General features: G+C 36.2%; 1 protein-coding gene across 1 annotated transcript in view; it reads left to right on the plus strand.

Moving 5' to 3' along the window:
• The window catches only part of EYS (eyes shut homolog), a 904272-nt gene that overhangs the window by 80112 nt on the left and 811803 nt on the right, over positions 1 to 12357 (plus strand). The window contains exon 6 of the mRNA XM_035895612.1: positions 11158 to 11317. Within this exon, the coding sequence (XP_035751505.1) occupies positions 11158 to 11317 (160 nt within the window). The remainder of the gene's footprint in view (positions 1 to 11157; positions 11318 to 12357) is intronic.

The following is a 12357-nucleotide window of genomic DNA, read 5'->3' on the forward strand; positions in this document are numbered from 1 at the left end:
TGCCGACTTCTGGCTGGTGTTCATATAGAATAGAATCATAGAATGCTTTGGGTTGGAAGGGATCTTTAGAGGTCATCTAGTCCAACCTCCCTACAGGGAGCAGGAACATAGTTAACTAGATCATGAAGTGCAGTGCAAGTAGATTCTGCTGTTAAGAGGGAGTGAAGTTAAGCAAAAAGTAGTGTTTTTAACTTCTATAAGCAATTTGCAGAATATGTGTTCTCTAAACATCAGGTGTTTGCATATGCCTAGGGAATACTGATTAATAAAAACTTGTATGTATAAACCGGAAAACACCTAATTATGTACCAACATGCATACCTTTCAAATACTTGCTCCCCAGTGACTGAATTTTTGCTTTCTTGTATAGACATGTATATAATAGAGTATATCAAATAGTGTGATCCACTGTAACAGGATAGAAAAATTAATATAATAGAAAAGGTTGGTATCTAAAATCTTGCCCTGCTGTTCATGTTATATTCTTTTGATTCTTTTCCTCACAGCCATATATCAAAGCCATCACTGTTATATTTGGAATTTTATGGTGAACCTGAGATATTTCAATAACAAAGTATAAACCAAGAGGGTATATGGTTGATAAAGTAAAATTGTGAGTACAAATGAGTAATGTTCTCTGGTAAAGCAGAAGAGGCTTACACAGTAATATTAAAAACTGTCTTCACCATAGGCAGTATGTTCCTTCGGGGAAGATGAGGGAGAAAGGAGAGAAGAGAGGGTAGAGAGGAGAGGGGAGAGGGGAGAGAGGAGAGAAAAGGGAACCTTTCTTTCTCCTGTCTTTTTTTCTGGTACGTGGTACATATTCAACAGAACTTGTGCAGAAATTACTATCAGGCAGACAAAGCTCCAAGCTTCGTCGTTAACCAGATGAGGTTTGACATGTGGGTGCAGAACTAGACCCATCAGCAAGCTATCAGGCTGGGAATCAATCTGCTGCTTTCCAGAAGAGTGGCAAGCAGTGCCAAGCCCCACAAGCCTGCAGTACACCCTACATCAGCCTGAACAGCCTTTGTGCAAACTCTGCTGCCACTGCTCCCCTTTGCCATTTTGTAAGTTCTTCCCCAAGGAGCCACTCTCAGTCCTAATGTTCTTTGATAATAAATATCCCCAGAAGTCTGGCTCAATTTATAACCCAGAAGTAAAGCATCTGTATGCAGAATTAGCAGTAATCTCCAGAATTGATCTACATCAGTCACACTGCTTAGATCTCATAGCCCTAAGAAGGCCTCAAACATATTCTTAGAGAAGCCATTTGTATTTATTGCATAAGAGGGAAATAAGTTCTAGATAACATATCCAGAATGAATAGGAAGTATGGTAGAGATAAAACATTACCTTGTTTAAGCAATGCAGTTCTTTATTAAAAAATAAATAACTCTAGGGTTTTTTTAAAGCCCTCTGCACTGTATCAATCAACATTTGTTTTCTGAGTATAAAAAAGCCATAAGGAAACAAACATTTAATATGTTTGGTATACTATATATTAAAGCAGTTGGTTGGAGTGATAAAATTGTTATGAATATTTATAACAGCTCTACTAGCAATGCTAGAAGCAATGAAAATTGGCACTACAAAATCTACTGCTCTCAGATGCAACTTTTATACTTATATACAACATATAAAATAGATTATTGTCATTTTCCTTTTTAAAAAAATCTAGAGTCTCTCCTGCTGTTTTCTCCCCATGGACTATCTGAGCAATATAGTTTCATCTCTGTGAAGCCACTTTGCCACCGTCATTAATTCTACTGATGTCTCTCCCGTATTTGTCCTTCTAGCTGACTGTTCAAACAGCAGTAGTTCAAAGTCAGATACTTCCATTAGGGGCTAGTTTTGCACAAGTTAATTAGTCCATTTTCTTCCACACAGTAGCAGTAATTCTACAGAAAAGTTCATATAAATTTTAAAATGTCTTATACAGTTTTGTGCTTCCTCAGTGTTTAATTTCAACTTTATCAAAATAACCTTTTCCTGCTTTTCTTATTCAATTGAAACAAACAGCATCAAAGCACCCTAGGTACATTTAATATGCGCTATTATCTCTGAGCAGTACAGAAGTTAATGAACAATAGAATTCTTCACATAATAAACTAAGTATCTTGCTTTCCAAGAAGTAATTTAAATGAAACATATTTAGTTAAAGACTTGATCAAGTAATACCTTTACATATCTTTATATAAATGGATCTTAATTGATCTACTAGAATAACATATAATATAAATACACAGTAAAATACACCAGAAATAACCAATAAAAATGTTTTGTTTCATTTTTAAACAGAACTTCTATGAGAAGATGACATAGTCATTTTAACCCATTGTAAGTAAAATAAACAAAAGCATAAGCCAGCAAAAATAATGAAAAATAAAATACACAAAATCAGTACATTAAACCATAAATATTACAGTGAAAGACGTGCTACATGATCAGTATGAAACATTTTTTATTGATAAAATGTAACATCATTTCTATGAATTGTGGACAGAGGAAAAATAATAAGACGATTTTGAGATAGTGAAAGAGATAAATAATGTAAGACAAGTTTTAGACAATAGGAATGGAAAGAAAAAAAATACCTCACAAATTTCAAGGAGAAAGGAAAAATAATCTTAAGAAAACAGTATGAAAATAAGAATAGTAGCAGTATTTCTTATTACTTTTATACTATAAAATAATTTCTATACCAAAGACCATACAGTTCAGATGCTTCAATTTTATATGGAAGGAGATGAAACATGTAAAGGGAGATGAAAACCTGTACCTGAGTGGAATGTCATGTACATTAAAAAGGGACCATACACAAATGTAAGTGTCTATAATGCACTTCCATGTTGTAGAAACTCAGAAAGGACAATGCTAACAAGCAACTATGTAATTTCTTTGATTTTCAGTAAAGAATTGTAATTTTTACTGCCTATAGTGGAGCCAGAATTCATGTATGTAAAAGTTAACAAGCTGGATAGCCACAATGTTAATAACCACAGCTCTTTAAAAAATTCTTTATTCAGTAAACCTTCAATGAGCTAAGGTCCTATATATTCAACCTTAAACAATTATATAAAATAATATCTTATTGCCTAACACAACAGCTAGAAAATTCAAGAATTAAAGAGAATAGAAAACATTTAATTTGGTATGATGTTCTCCAGCCAGAGACATATTTTATTGTGAGTAAGTTTTTTAGTCTGTTTGCATCAAAATGTATTAGTGGGCACAAACTGATACAAGAAATGTTCCTATTGGATATAAGGAAAAATGCTTTCACTGGGCAGTCAGTCAAGAACTGGAACAGGTTGCCTAGAGATGTTGTGCAGACTTCAAACTTAGATGTTTTCAAGACTCAACTAAATAAAGTTCTTTTAGGAACTCCCTCCTAAATTATTCTATGTACTATAGTGTACACTAAATAACTAATAAGGAGATCTACAAACAACAAAACAGGGAAACTTATAAATGGCATGAGATTTTAATGTTTTCAATTAAATAATGTTATTATTGAATAATATGTTCCTATTGCAGGATATAATGTTCTTTTTTAAAAAAATATTCATGTGATTACTAAATATTATTTTTCCATTTGCCTTGCCAGTGCATGTGTTGACTTCTTATATCCTCAACACATAGAATCACAGAATCATAGAATATCTCAAGTTGGAAGGGATCCGTAAGGATCATTGGGTCCAACTCCCTGCTCCTTGCAGGACTACCCAAAACTAAATCATATGACTGAGAGCATCGCTCAGAAGTTCCTTGAATTCTGACAGACTTGGTGACTGACCATCCTCTCAGTGAAGAACCTTTTCCTAATGAAAATATATAGCAATGTACATTGAAAATGTGTTGAGTACATTTTACTGTCAACTAGCTTAAGCTCATAGTTAAGCCTCTAAACATTTGGGGATTTTTTTCCTATAGCTGTACTTTCATTGTTAGTAGACAATCATAAACATGCAATGTTATATCACATTATGATATATCAGTGCCCTTTAGTCTCTCCCACCTGAATAAGGTGTACAATCAAAATATTAAACAGTCATCACAATGATACATTGTAACCAGAATTCCCTTGTTCATCTTGACAATTCAGCTAAATATAGCTAAAGTCATTAGGCAGCTGTGCTATATTAAAAAATAAGGTTTTTAGCTGGAATTTTCTGTTTTATGAATTTCCTTTTCCAGTGTAGAAACTGGTGGTTCAGGATCACCAAACATTTTTCATATCTTAACAGAATCACAAAAAGTCTCCACAAAACCAAAAAACCTTTATACAAAGAATTATTTTTTTAATGAAGCAATGAATCACATGGCAACAACTATCCCCAAAACAGAAATAACAAGTAGAGTGAAAGCAGCATATTGCATAAGTCAACCAAAGCAACAGAATATTTTTTAATATTTTTCATTTTCATATGAAAAATAATTGCACTGATTTTCCAAATAAGATGTCCTGATGATTGAATGATCTTCATCCAAAGGGAATTAAACTGGCATCCCAGAGCAGCAAACAATCATAATAATAGGCATACCCACTGAAAAATAGAAAACTCCAGCTTTGATTATTCACAGTTAGGAACAAATTAAGCAAACAAACAACATAAAAAAAAGCTTATGTAACATGAGTTCATGAGAAATACAAAAAGAAAGTAGAGGTTGGGTCTTTCACAGTTTCAATTTATTTTCCTCTTGTGATTCAAATAATCTAAAGGATTGGCTGGTTTTGGGTAAAAGGTCCTGGGCCCTATGGGTCCTAAGAATAATCAATGATCTAAGAAAACAATCTGGACTTAATTTTACCCCTGTACTACTTGACATTTATTAAGAGTGTAGGCTAAATTTTCACTGTAATAAAACAAGTACCTTTTATAGCAGCTGAATCATGATGGTTAAGAGCAGAAGAGGGATCTCCTCCCTCGCCAGTCCCCGTATTTTATGATTGTGTAACAAAACAGTACTGTATAAGATCATTGCACCTTCACACTTTTGTACTGTGTATGTGAAAGCTGTTTGCTCAGCCCCACACCTTGCATGGGAAAGTATGAATTTAATAATACAGAACTGACAACTTTGTGTAAGATTGAAATAAGTTCTTTTCCCACGTCTCATGAAAAAGTTCAAGGAATGGGCAAGTGTCCTGGTTTCAGCTGGGATAGAGTTAATTTTCTTCATAGTAGCTAGCATAGTGCTGTGTTTTGGATTTAATACCAGAAGAATGTTGATAACACACTGATGTTTTCAGCTGTTGCCAAGTAGTGCTCAGACTACTCAAGGACTTTTTGAGCTTCTCCTGCTTGGCCAGGTGCATAACAAGCTGGGAGGGAGCACAGCTAGGACAGCTAACCCAAACTGACCAAAGAGCTATTCCATACCATAGAACGTCATGCTCGGGGGGGTTAGTTGGTCGGTCACGGGCAGAGTGGTCGCAGCTCGGGCTGTGTGATCGCGGCTCAGGGGGAGTGATCGCTGCTCGGGACAGGCTGGGCATCAGTCAGCGGGTGGTGAGCAATTGCATTGTGCATCACTTGTTTTATATATAATCTGTATATTCTCTTGCCATTATTATTATTACTATTGTTATTCTTCTCTCTTATTAAACTGTCTCTATCTCAACCCACGGGTCTTACTTTTTTTTTCTTTTCTCCAATTCTCTCCCCCATCCCACTGAGGGAGGGGGAGGAGTGAGCGAGCGGCTGCATGGTGCTTAGTTGCCAGCCGGGTTAAACCACGACAGCAAGCTAGCTGAGTTTGAATTATTTTTTAACAAAATCAGTTAAAATCAAGCCTGTGCTCAAGTTTAAACCACTTCTCAAGGATACAGAAATTCCCCAAACCTCTTCTTTTCTGACTTCCATATCTAATAAGGAGCTGGCCCCTTGAGATAAGGAGAATGGTTGTAGAAAGATTCCATAAAAGTTCAGCCAGCCAACTCAGCACTGTGTATTTCTGAAGTACATACCTTGTAACGAAATTCTTTAACCTGTTTATTAATGCCAGTAAGATCAGACACACATTCTCCATGTGCTGTATAAATTTTGTGGTGCCTTCAGCAGCTGTTTCCAATACTGTGCAATAAGTTTCTAGTATACGCTACAGCTTCTTGCTGATTATTTTTCATCCTGCAATATCTGCCCTTTCTTCCTCTATGACCAAACACTGAAAAAATGTGCATTCTTAATTTAAATTTCTAAGATATAATTAAATATTAATAAAATTTCCTTATTTTATAAAGTCTGATGAAAAGAGATATGGCACCTGCTCGAGCTATGCAAAAGTTAAGTTCATCTGCCCCCTCCCTAAATGAGATGTGCATGGTTAGAATTCTACTTCATCAGAGGACAGAGGAATACCTGTCACTATAAAAGAGTATTTTCCCTTATCCTCCTATATGTCCACTTGAAAAATGAAAAATATCATCTCTCTTAAAACCAATTAATTCATTCAAGCCATGCCATTTTTCTACCCAGACCCCTGAAAGTTCTACATGAAATCAGGGATTCACATGAATGAGCATATATTAGAGATGATGTACCTCATCTCCTAATATCACTGGATATTAATCAGTGGCAAAGGCTCTGCCCCAAGTTTAACATAATGAACCTCTCAAAACATCTGTTGATGTAAGAGGCTAAACTCCAGTGAGATGGTAGCCTTGCTTACCTTTTTTTACGATTGCTATATATCTATATGCACATATTTGTTATATGTCATAAAAGAAGGCCCATCCTAATAAAAAAATCTAGATCATCTGAGGTCTGCATAGAGTGAAAGACGAAGGAGAAAATAGGTTCCTCTTCTTGTAAGAATACTCCCCTGAAGGGTTTCGGGGATCTGCAGATCTAGACTGCCACCTGAGAGAATCTCGCTGAAAATATTGACCTCTTCGTAAACTGCACTGCCAACACATGACAGAAAATTCATTCTGGACTATGTATGCCAGAGCAGCTGAAGAGATGCAGGAGTTACTATCATCACAGTAGACGGGATACTACAGCTATACTAGCAGAAAGCTGAGCCTCCTTTGTGGGTCCCTCAGAAACCCAGGTCTGGGACTGAATGAGTAAGAGAGATCAGCCACTTCAGCAGCAATCAAGAACCAACAGTGTAATAGTGGCTCATATAACATAAGCAAGATGTGGGGAACTGAATACTTGCACTTACATACTTTGCTAGCTCCAACATACTCTAACTATGATAATGTCATTAAAGGAGAAACCTAACCAGAGCTCTTTCACTGAATCCTTGCAGTCTGTGAATTGGGAGAAGAAATCAGGCGTTCCCACACCAGCATCACTTATGAGCTACGAAATTGAAATTTCTGCCCTTGGAGTTTCCAAACTTCTAACAGTGTGGAATTTGTTAGGCAGGATATCCCTGTGACAAAGCAATGTACTGCCACTGCGATTCAGCTCAGGAATTGAAAACAGCATGTGTTATAGTACTATTTTACATAAATGTGGAAGCAGACAAAAAAAATTTCAGTTAATAATTCCACCTTTATTTTTTCTTTTTTTCTTTCAGAATAATTTTCAAGACAGTAATGTAATGCTTGAAAAACAAAAATGTTCACCCTGTGCAATGACAGATATAGTAAGTTAGGACCAACTCATTCCTCTTTTTATGCTACAAAGGCATTTGCATGCCCTGGTGCATTGTAGGCTAATGAATCGATGTTGTAACATTTTAAGTCCTTAGCCATTCCAGGAACAGCAGAATTTATTGACAGCTATAGAATTATTCGCATTTAAATTTTTGTACACAGTTTGAAGGAAAAAGATCATAACCTTCTCTTTCATAAAAAGACATGTATTCCAACTGGAAGCAGGACGTGGTTAAAAAGATCTCCCCAAATAAGTCTCTCAATTAAGTTCACTAAGCAGCAACGTGTTTGTTACCTATGAACTAAATTTCCTCATGTTCTTTGCAGTTTTTATCTTCCCTGTTTGAGTAACTCCCTACTACAGCAGGGATCCTACTGCAGTAGGATCACTCTTACTATATCTGCGGAATGAGTGGGGGGAAAAAAAATAAGAAAATCTGAGTGAAAGGAAAAAACAACATAAGAGAATATGTAAGACAAAACAAAAATTGAAAGCATTCATACCCAGTTTGATCTCTAAATTTTGGGTTGAGTTGGGGTTTTCTCCATGTATTTTAAAAGTAGCAGACCACATATGCACATGAATACCTTCATTTTGCAAGTCATCTTACTGGGCAATTGAAAACTAAGAAGAAAAGAAAAAGGTTATTATACCTCTTTTCAGCAAAACTACCACTATGTTGTTGGGGTGATTTCAATCCAGCTTAAAAGAATGACTTAATATTGGTGGAAAGTGCTGGCTTAAACATCCCTGAGACTTGTCCTTTAATTATCCTCAAAACAATTCAGGTATAATCTGGAAATAGTGATTTAATTCCTGAATGCTGTCTTGCAAGTAATACGTTTCACCCCAGGTGCAGAAAAGCCACTTTGCAAGATGAAAAGTAAATGCGGTTTTCACAACAACTCAGTCTCTGGCCTTTTTTCCTCACTCTGAGAACAAATCTTTTAAATGAGCATGTATCCACCGGGAAGAGGTTTAAACTTAGGTGAACTTATTTGAAGAAGCTCTTTCTTGTAGAATGGACTTAATAACATATTTAAAGAAAGAAAATACTGGTTAAACAGTTTTAATATTGTAAATAGTAACCTTTAGTGGCTGAGCAGATAAAAGGTTGAGCCTAGTCAATGAGAATTTCCAAATAAATACTGCCCTTATGAAAAGCAATAATTATTGAGAACCTATCCTGTAGTTCCATTTTTATAGGTACAGCTGCAGAAAAAAAGGAGACCAAGAATAATGTAAGCCCACTGCTGAATGAGATGGCTTATATTCAATGCCCTTGCCCTGTTTTTTAGTGACAATATCTGTTTCCCAAGTCCCTATGCCCAGTGGCAAAATTTGGAGGAAAGTACTACCAGTGATAGAGGAATGCCAAACTAGGAACTACTAAGGCAAGGGGAGAATATATATGTCCAAAGGGCTCAATGAGATGCATCTGAGACAGATGAGGGAGTGGATCAGTGTAATCAGGTGGTAAAGGCTAGCTTCATCTAATACTGGTTTGCATTAGTAAAAGCGTAGTGAGCAGATCAAGTGAAGTCATTAGTCCCTTCTTCTCAGCACTTGTGAGGCCACTCCTAGAGCACTGTGTGCAGTTTTGGGCTTCAATGTTCAAGAAAAAAAAAATACTTTGACAAAATTGGAACAGCAGAGAGCCATCAACATTGTGAAAGGATTGAAGCACATGAGGAATGAGGAAAGGCTGAAGGATCTGGTTTTGATTAGCTTTGAAAATAGAAAGATAAATGGGGATACTGTTCTTTTCTGCAGCTCTCTATTGGGTGATCATAGACAAGATAGAGCCAAACTTTTCCCAGAAGTGCAGAGCAATGGAGCGAAAGGCAACTGGCACAAGTTGCAACAAGGGAAATGCTGACTAGGTATTGAGTAGAAATTGTTCACAATGAGGTATGAGTGTAGTTAAGCACTGCAACAGCTTGCCCAGAAAATCTGTGGAATTGCCATCCTTCGAGATACTTAGGCCTCAGCTAGACAAGATCCTGAGCAACTACCTTGGATTTTAAATTTTACCTGCTATCAGCAAGGAGTAGGATTATATGACCTCAAAAGATCTCTCTCAACCTAAATTATTCTGGGGTTCTATGAATGTAAAATATACTGAAACAAAGAATAAATCTTATTTTTATAGTTTTGTTTGGGGGAAACTTTGTATACTGAATGGCAATAGTAGATATACACATAGATACAGTCACCTAAAACATGCCACTTTTTTTTTTTTTTTTTTACATTTTTATATTAGTGTAAAATTTAAGCAAACATAACATCAGGGACAAGGACAGTACATAGGAGTGGCAAGTGTTTCTGGAGACTGAGGGGAATGAAATCAGATAATGCCAGAGTCTTGTATGGGTATTGTCACCACAGAGAGATGCAGGGTTAGGAATTCAGAAAACAGGGACTAAGGAACATACAGCCACTGAAGAACATTATATTATTTCAGGCCCTGGGAATGCAAGTCACACTAATTCTGCTGCATATCATGTTCCTCTTATATCCGGGTCACTCAGGAGATGACAACCCATTTTAGTGATCTCCTGTTTCATTAGTTCAACTCAGAGATTCACAATGTGGGATTCCCATCAATGCAGTTCTCTCAAAGGCTTCACTTGGCCACCTGAATACTATTCCTTTTTACAAATGCGTAGATCAGTTAGGAAACTGGAGATCACTGTAATGGAAATGTTTAGAAGACTGATAGGTCAGGCCAGTTTTAAACTTTAAAACAAAACTCTACTGAATTAATTCATAAACAGCATACCTCATGCTAAAATTTTTTACGTTATTAGTCACTTTCACTATGCTTACATACTGTTATTCTATAACACATTCTAAGTTATATGTGATTATACAATAGTATGGAGCTGATGCCATATAGTTAGTATTGTCAATGTCCAAAAAGAGAAAAAAACAAAAACCCAAACATGTAATTCACGGAAGACTACCAAAGATATCTCCATCACTCCGAAAATTTATTTTTAATTAAAGGAGCAGCTCTAGCATTGTACTTAAAAATTTCATCAGATGGCTTCAAATCTTCCGCTTTCTTCTGAAGATTTTATTTTTATTTTAGTTAACAGAGTCAGAATGTATGACAGAAGCTCCATATTATGTTTTCTCATTACTGGCTGGCCACTGTCTATCTTGCAGGCTGTTTTAGTATCACTGCCTGGTTTCTCCCTCACCTACAGGTCTTTTAAATTCTTTTTTCACACCCAGTTCTTCTTTTCCTGCAGGCAGCTCCATCCCTCACAGCCAGTAATTATCTTTGCCATTTCATCCTTCTCATGTGTCCTCTGTTTCTCAACAGACATGGCAGATGAGTTCTGCCTCTTTCAAATGTTTTATCATCTGCAAATACAGGCATGAAGAACAGTGTCATCTGGATGTAACACTGCATTCTACCATATTTTTACTCAGTAATAAAACACAAGACCCAGAGAAATTTCTGCAAACTTTCACATTACATTATCATTGTGTTTTCTTTGTTGTTTTTTGTTTGTGCATTTCTTCTATCTAGTGTCTCTGTGCACCTGGATGGACAGGAGAATTTTGCCAATTTGCTGAAAATGCATGTTTAATTTACCCAAATAGTTGTCCTGATGGAGCAACTTGCATTGATATGAGCCAACTGAGAGAGCAACCTTTGTTTCGGTGTTTATGTCCTCATGATTTCACAGGTAAGGCATACGTAAATCATGTAGAAGTTTGTAGTTTCATTTTCTTTTAATTATTCAGGTATAAGAATGCTGAATTTTCAAAAATAAGGAATAGTCACATCTCTCTGCATTTTCTACCCTCTGCTCTGATGCCTACAAAATCTAAATCAAACTTACAGGCTACTTTTGAAGCTTCCCCATGAAGGTTATAGTAACAATAGACCTAGAGTAGGCTTCAGCTTCAGTTTAAGAGACTAAGAGTATGTCTACATGTAGAAGTTCTCCATGTAAGCTAGATGTCTGCCTTCTTATTATAGTTCATGGAGATCTAATTAATGAAAGCAATGGAGCCCAGAGAGTTTGTTAGTTTGTATCAGCCTGTATTTGCTCAGATAACTTCAATTATCTTTCCAAGACCTGAATCCCACCTCCTATTTTAATTTCTTGGTGGCCCACCAATGACTTATGCAACTAAATTTTGGGTGGGGTTAATTGATTCACTTTACTTGACTTTAGAAGGCTATAGTAATGTGAGACATAGTAAACAAGTCTTCGAGGCTCCATGTATCATCAGTGAGTAAGCATTTCCAGAGGGGAATTAAGACCACCTGTGTTAGATATCTGTTAGTGGTTGGAACACTTTCTTCAGGAGGGTTTTTTCTTTCATTAGCTGCAGAAGAAACCTAGAAAAATAGCCTAGATTAACCATGTTGGTTTTTTAGTTGTCAGGGAAAATAGTAGTTTCATTTTCTTTTAATTATTCAGGTATAAGAATGCTGAATTTTCAAAAATAAGGAATAGTCACATCTCTCTGCATTTTCTACCCTCTGCTCTGATGCCTACAAAATCTAAATCAAACTTACAGGCTACTTTTGAAGCTTCCCCATGAAGGTTATAGTAACAATAGACCTAGAGTAGGCTTCAGCTTCAGTTTAAGAGACTAAGAGTATGTCTACATGTAGAAGTTCTCCATGTAAGCTAGATGTCTGCCTTCTTATTATAGTTCATGGAGATCTAATTAATGAAAGCAATGGAGCCCAGAGAGTTTGTTAGTTTGTATC

Source organism: Egretta garzetta, unplaced genomic scaffold (assembly GCF_000687185.1).
Source record: "Egretta garzetta isolate BGI_Z169 unplaced genomic scaffold, ASM68718v1 scaffold55, whole genome shotgun sequence".
NCBI lineage: Eukaryota > Metazoa > Chordata > Aves > Pelecaniformes > Ardeidae > Egretta > Egretta garzetta.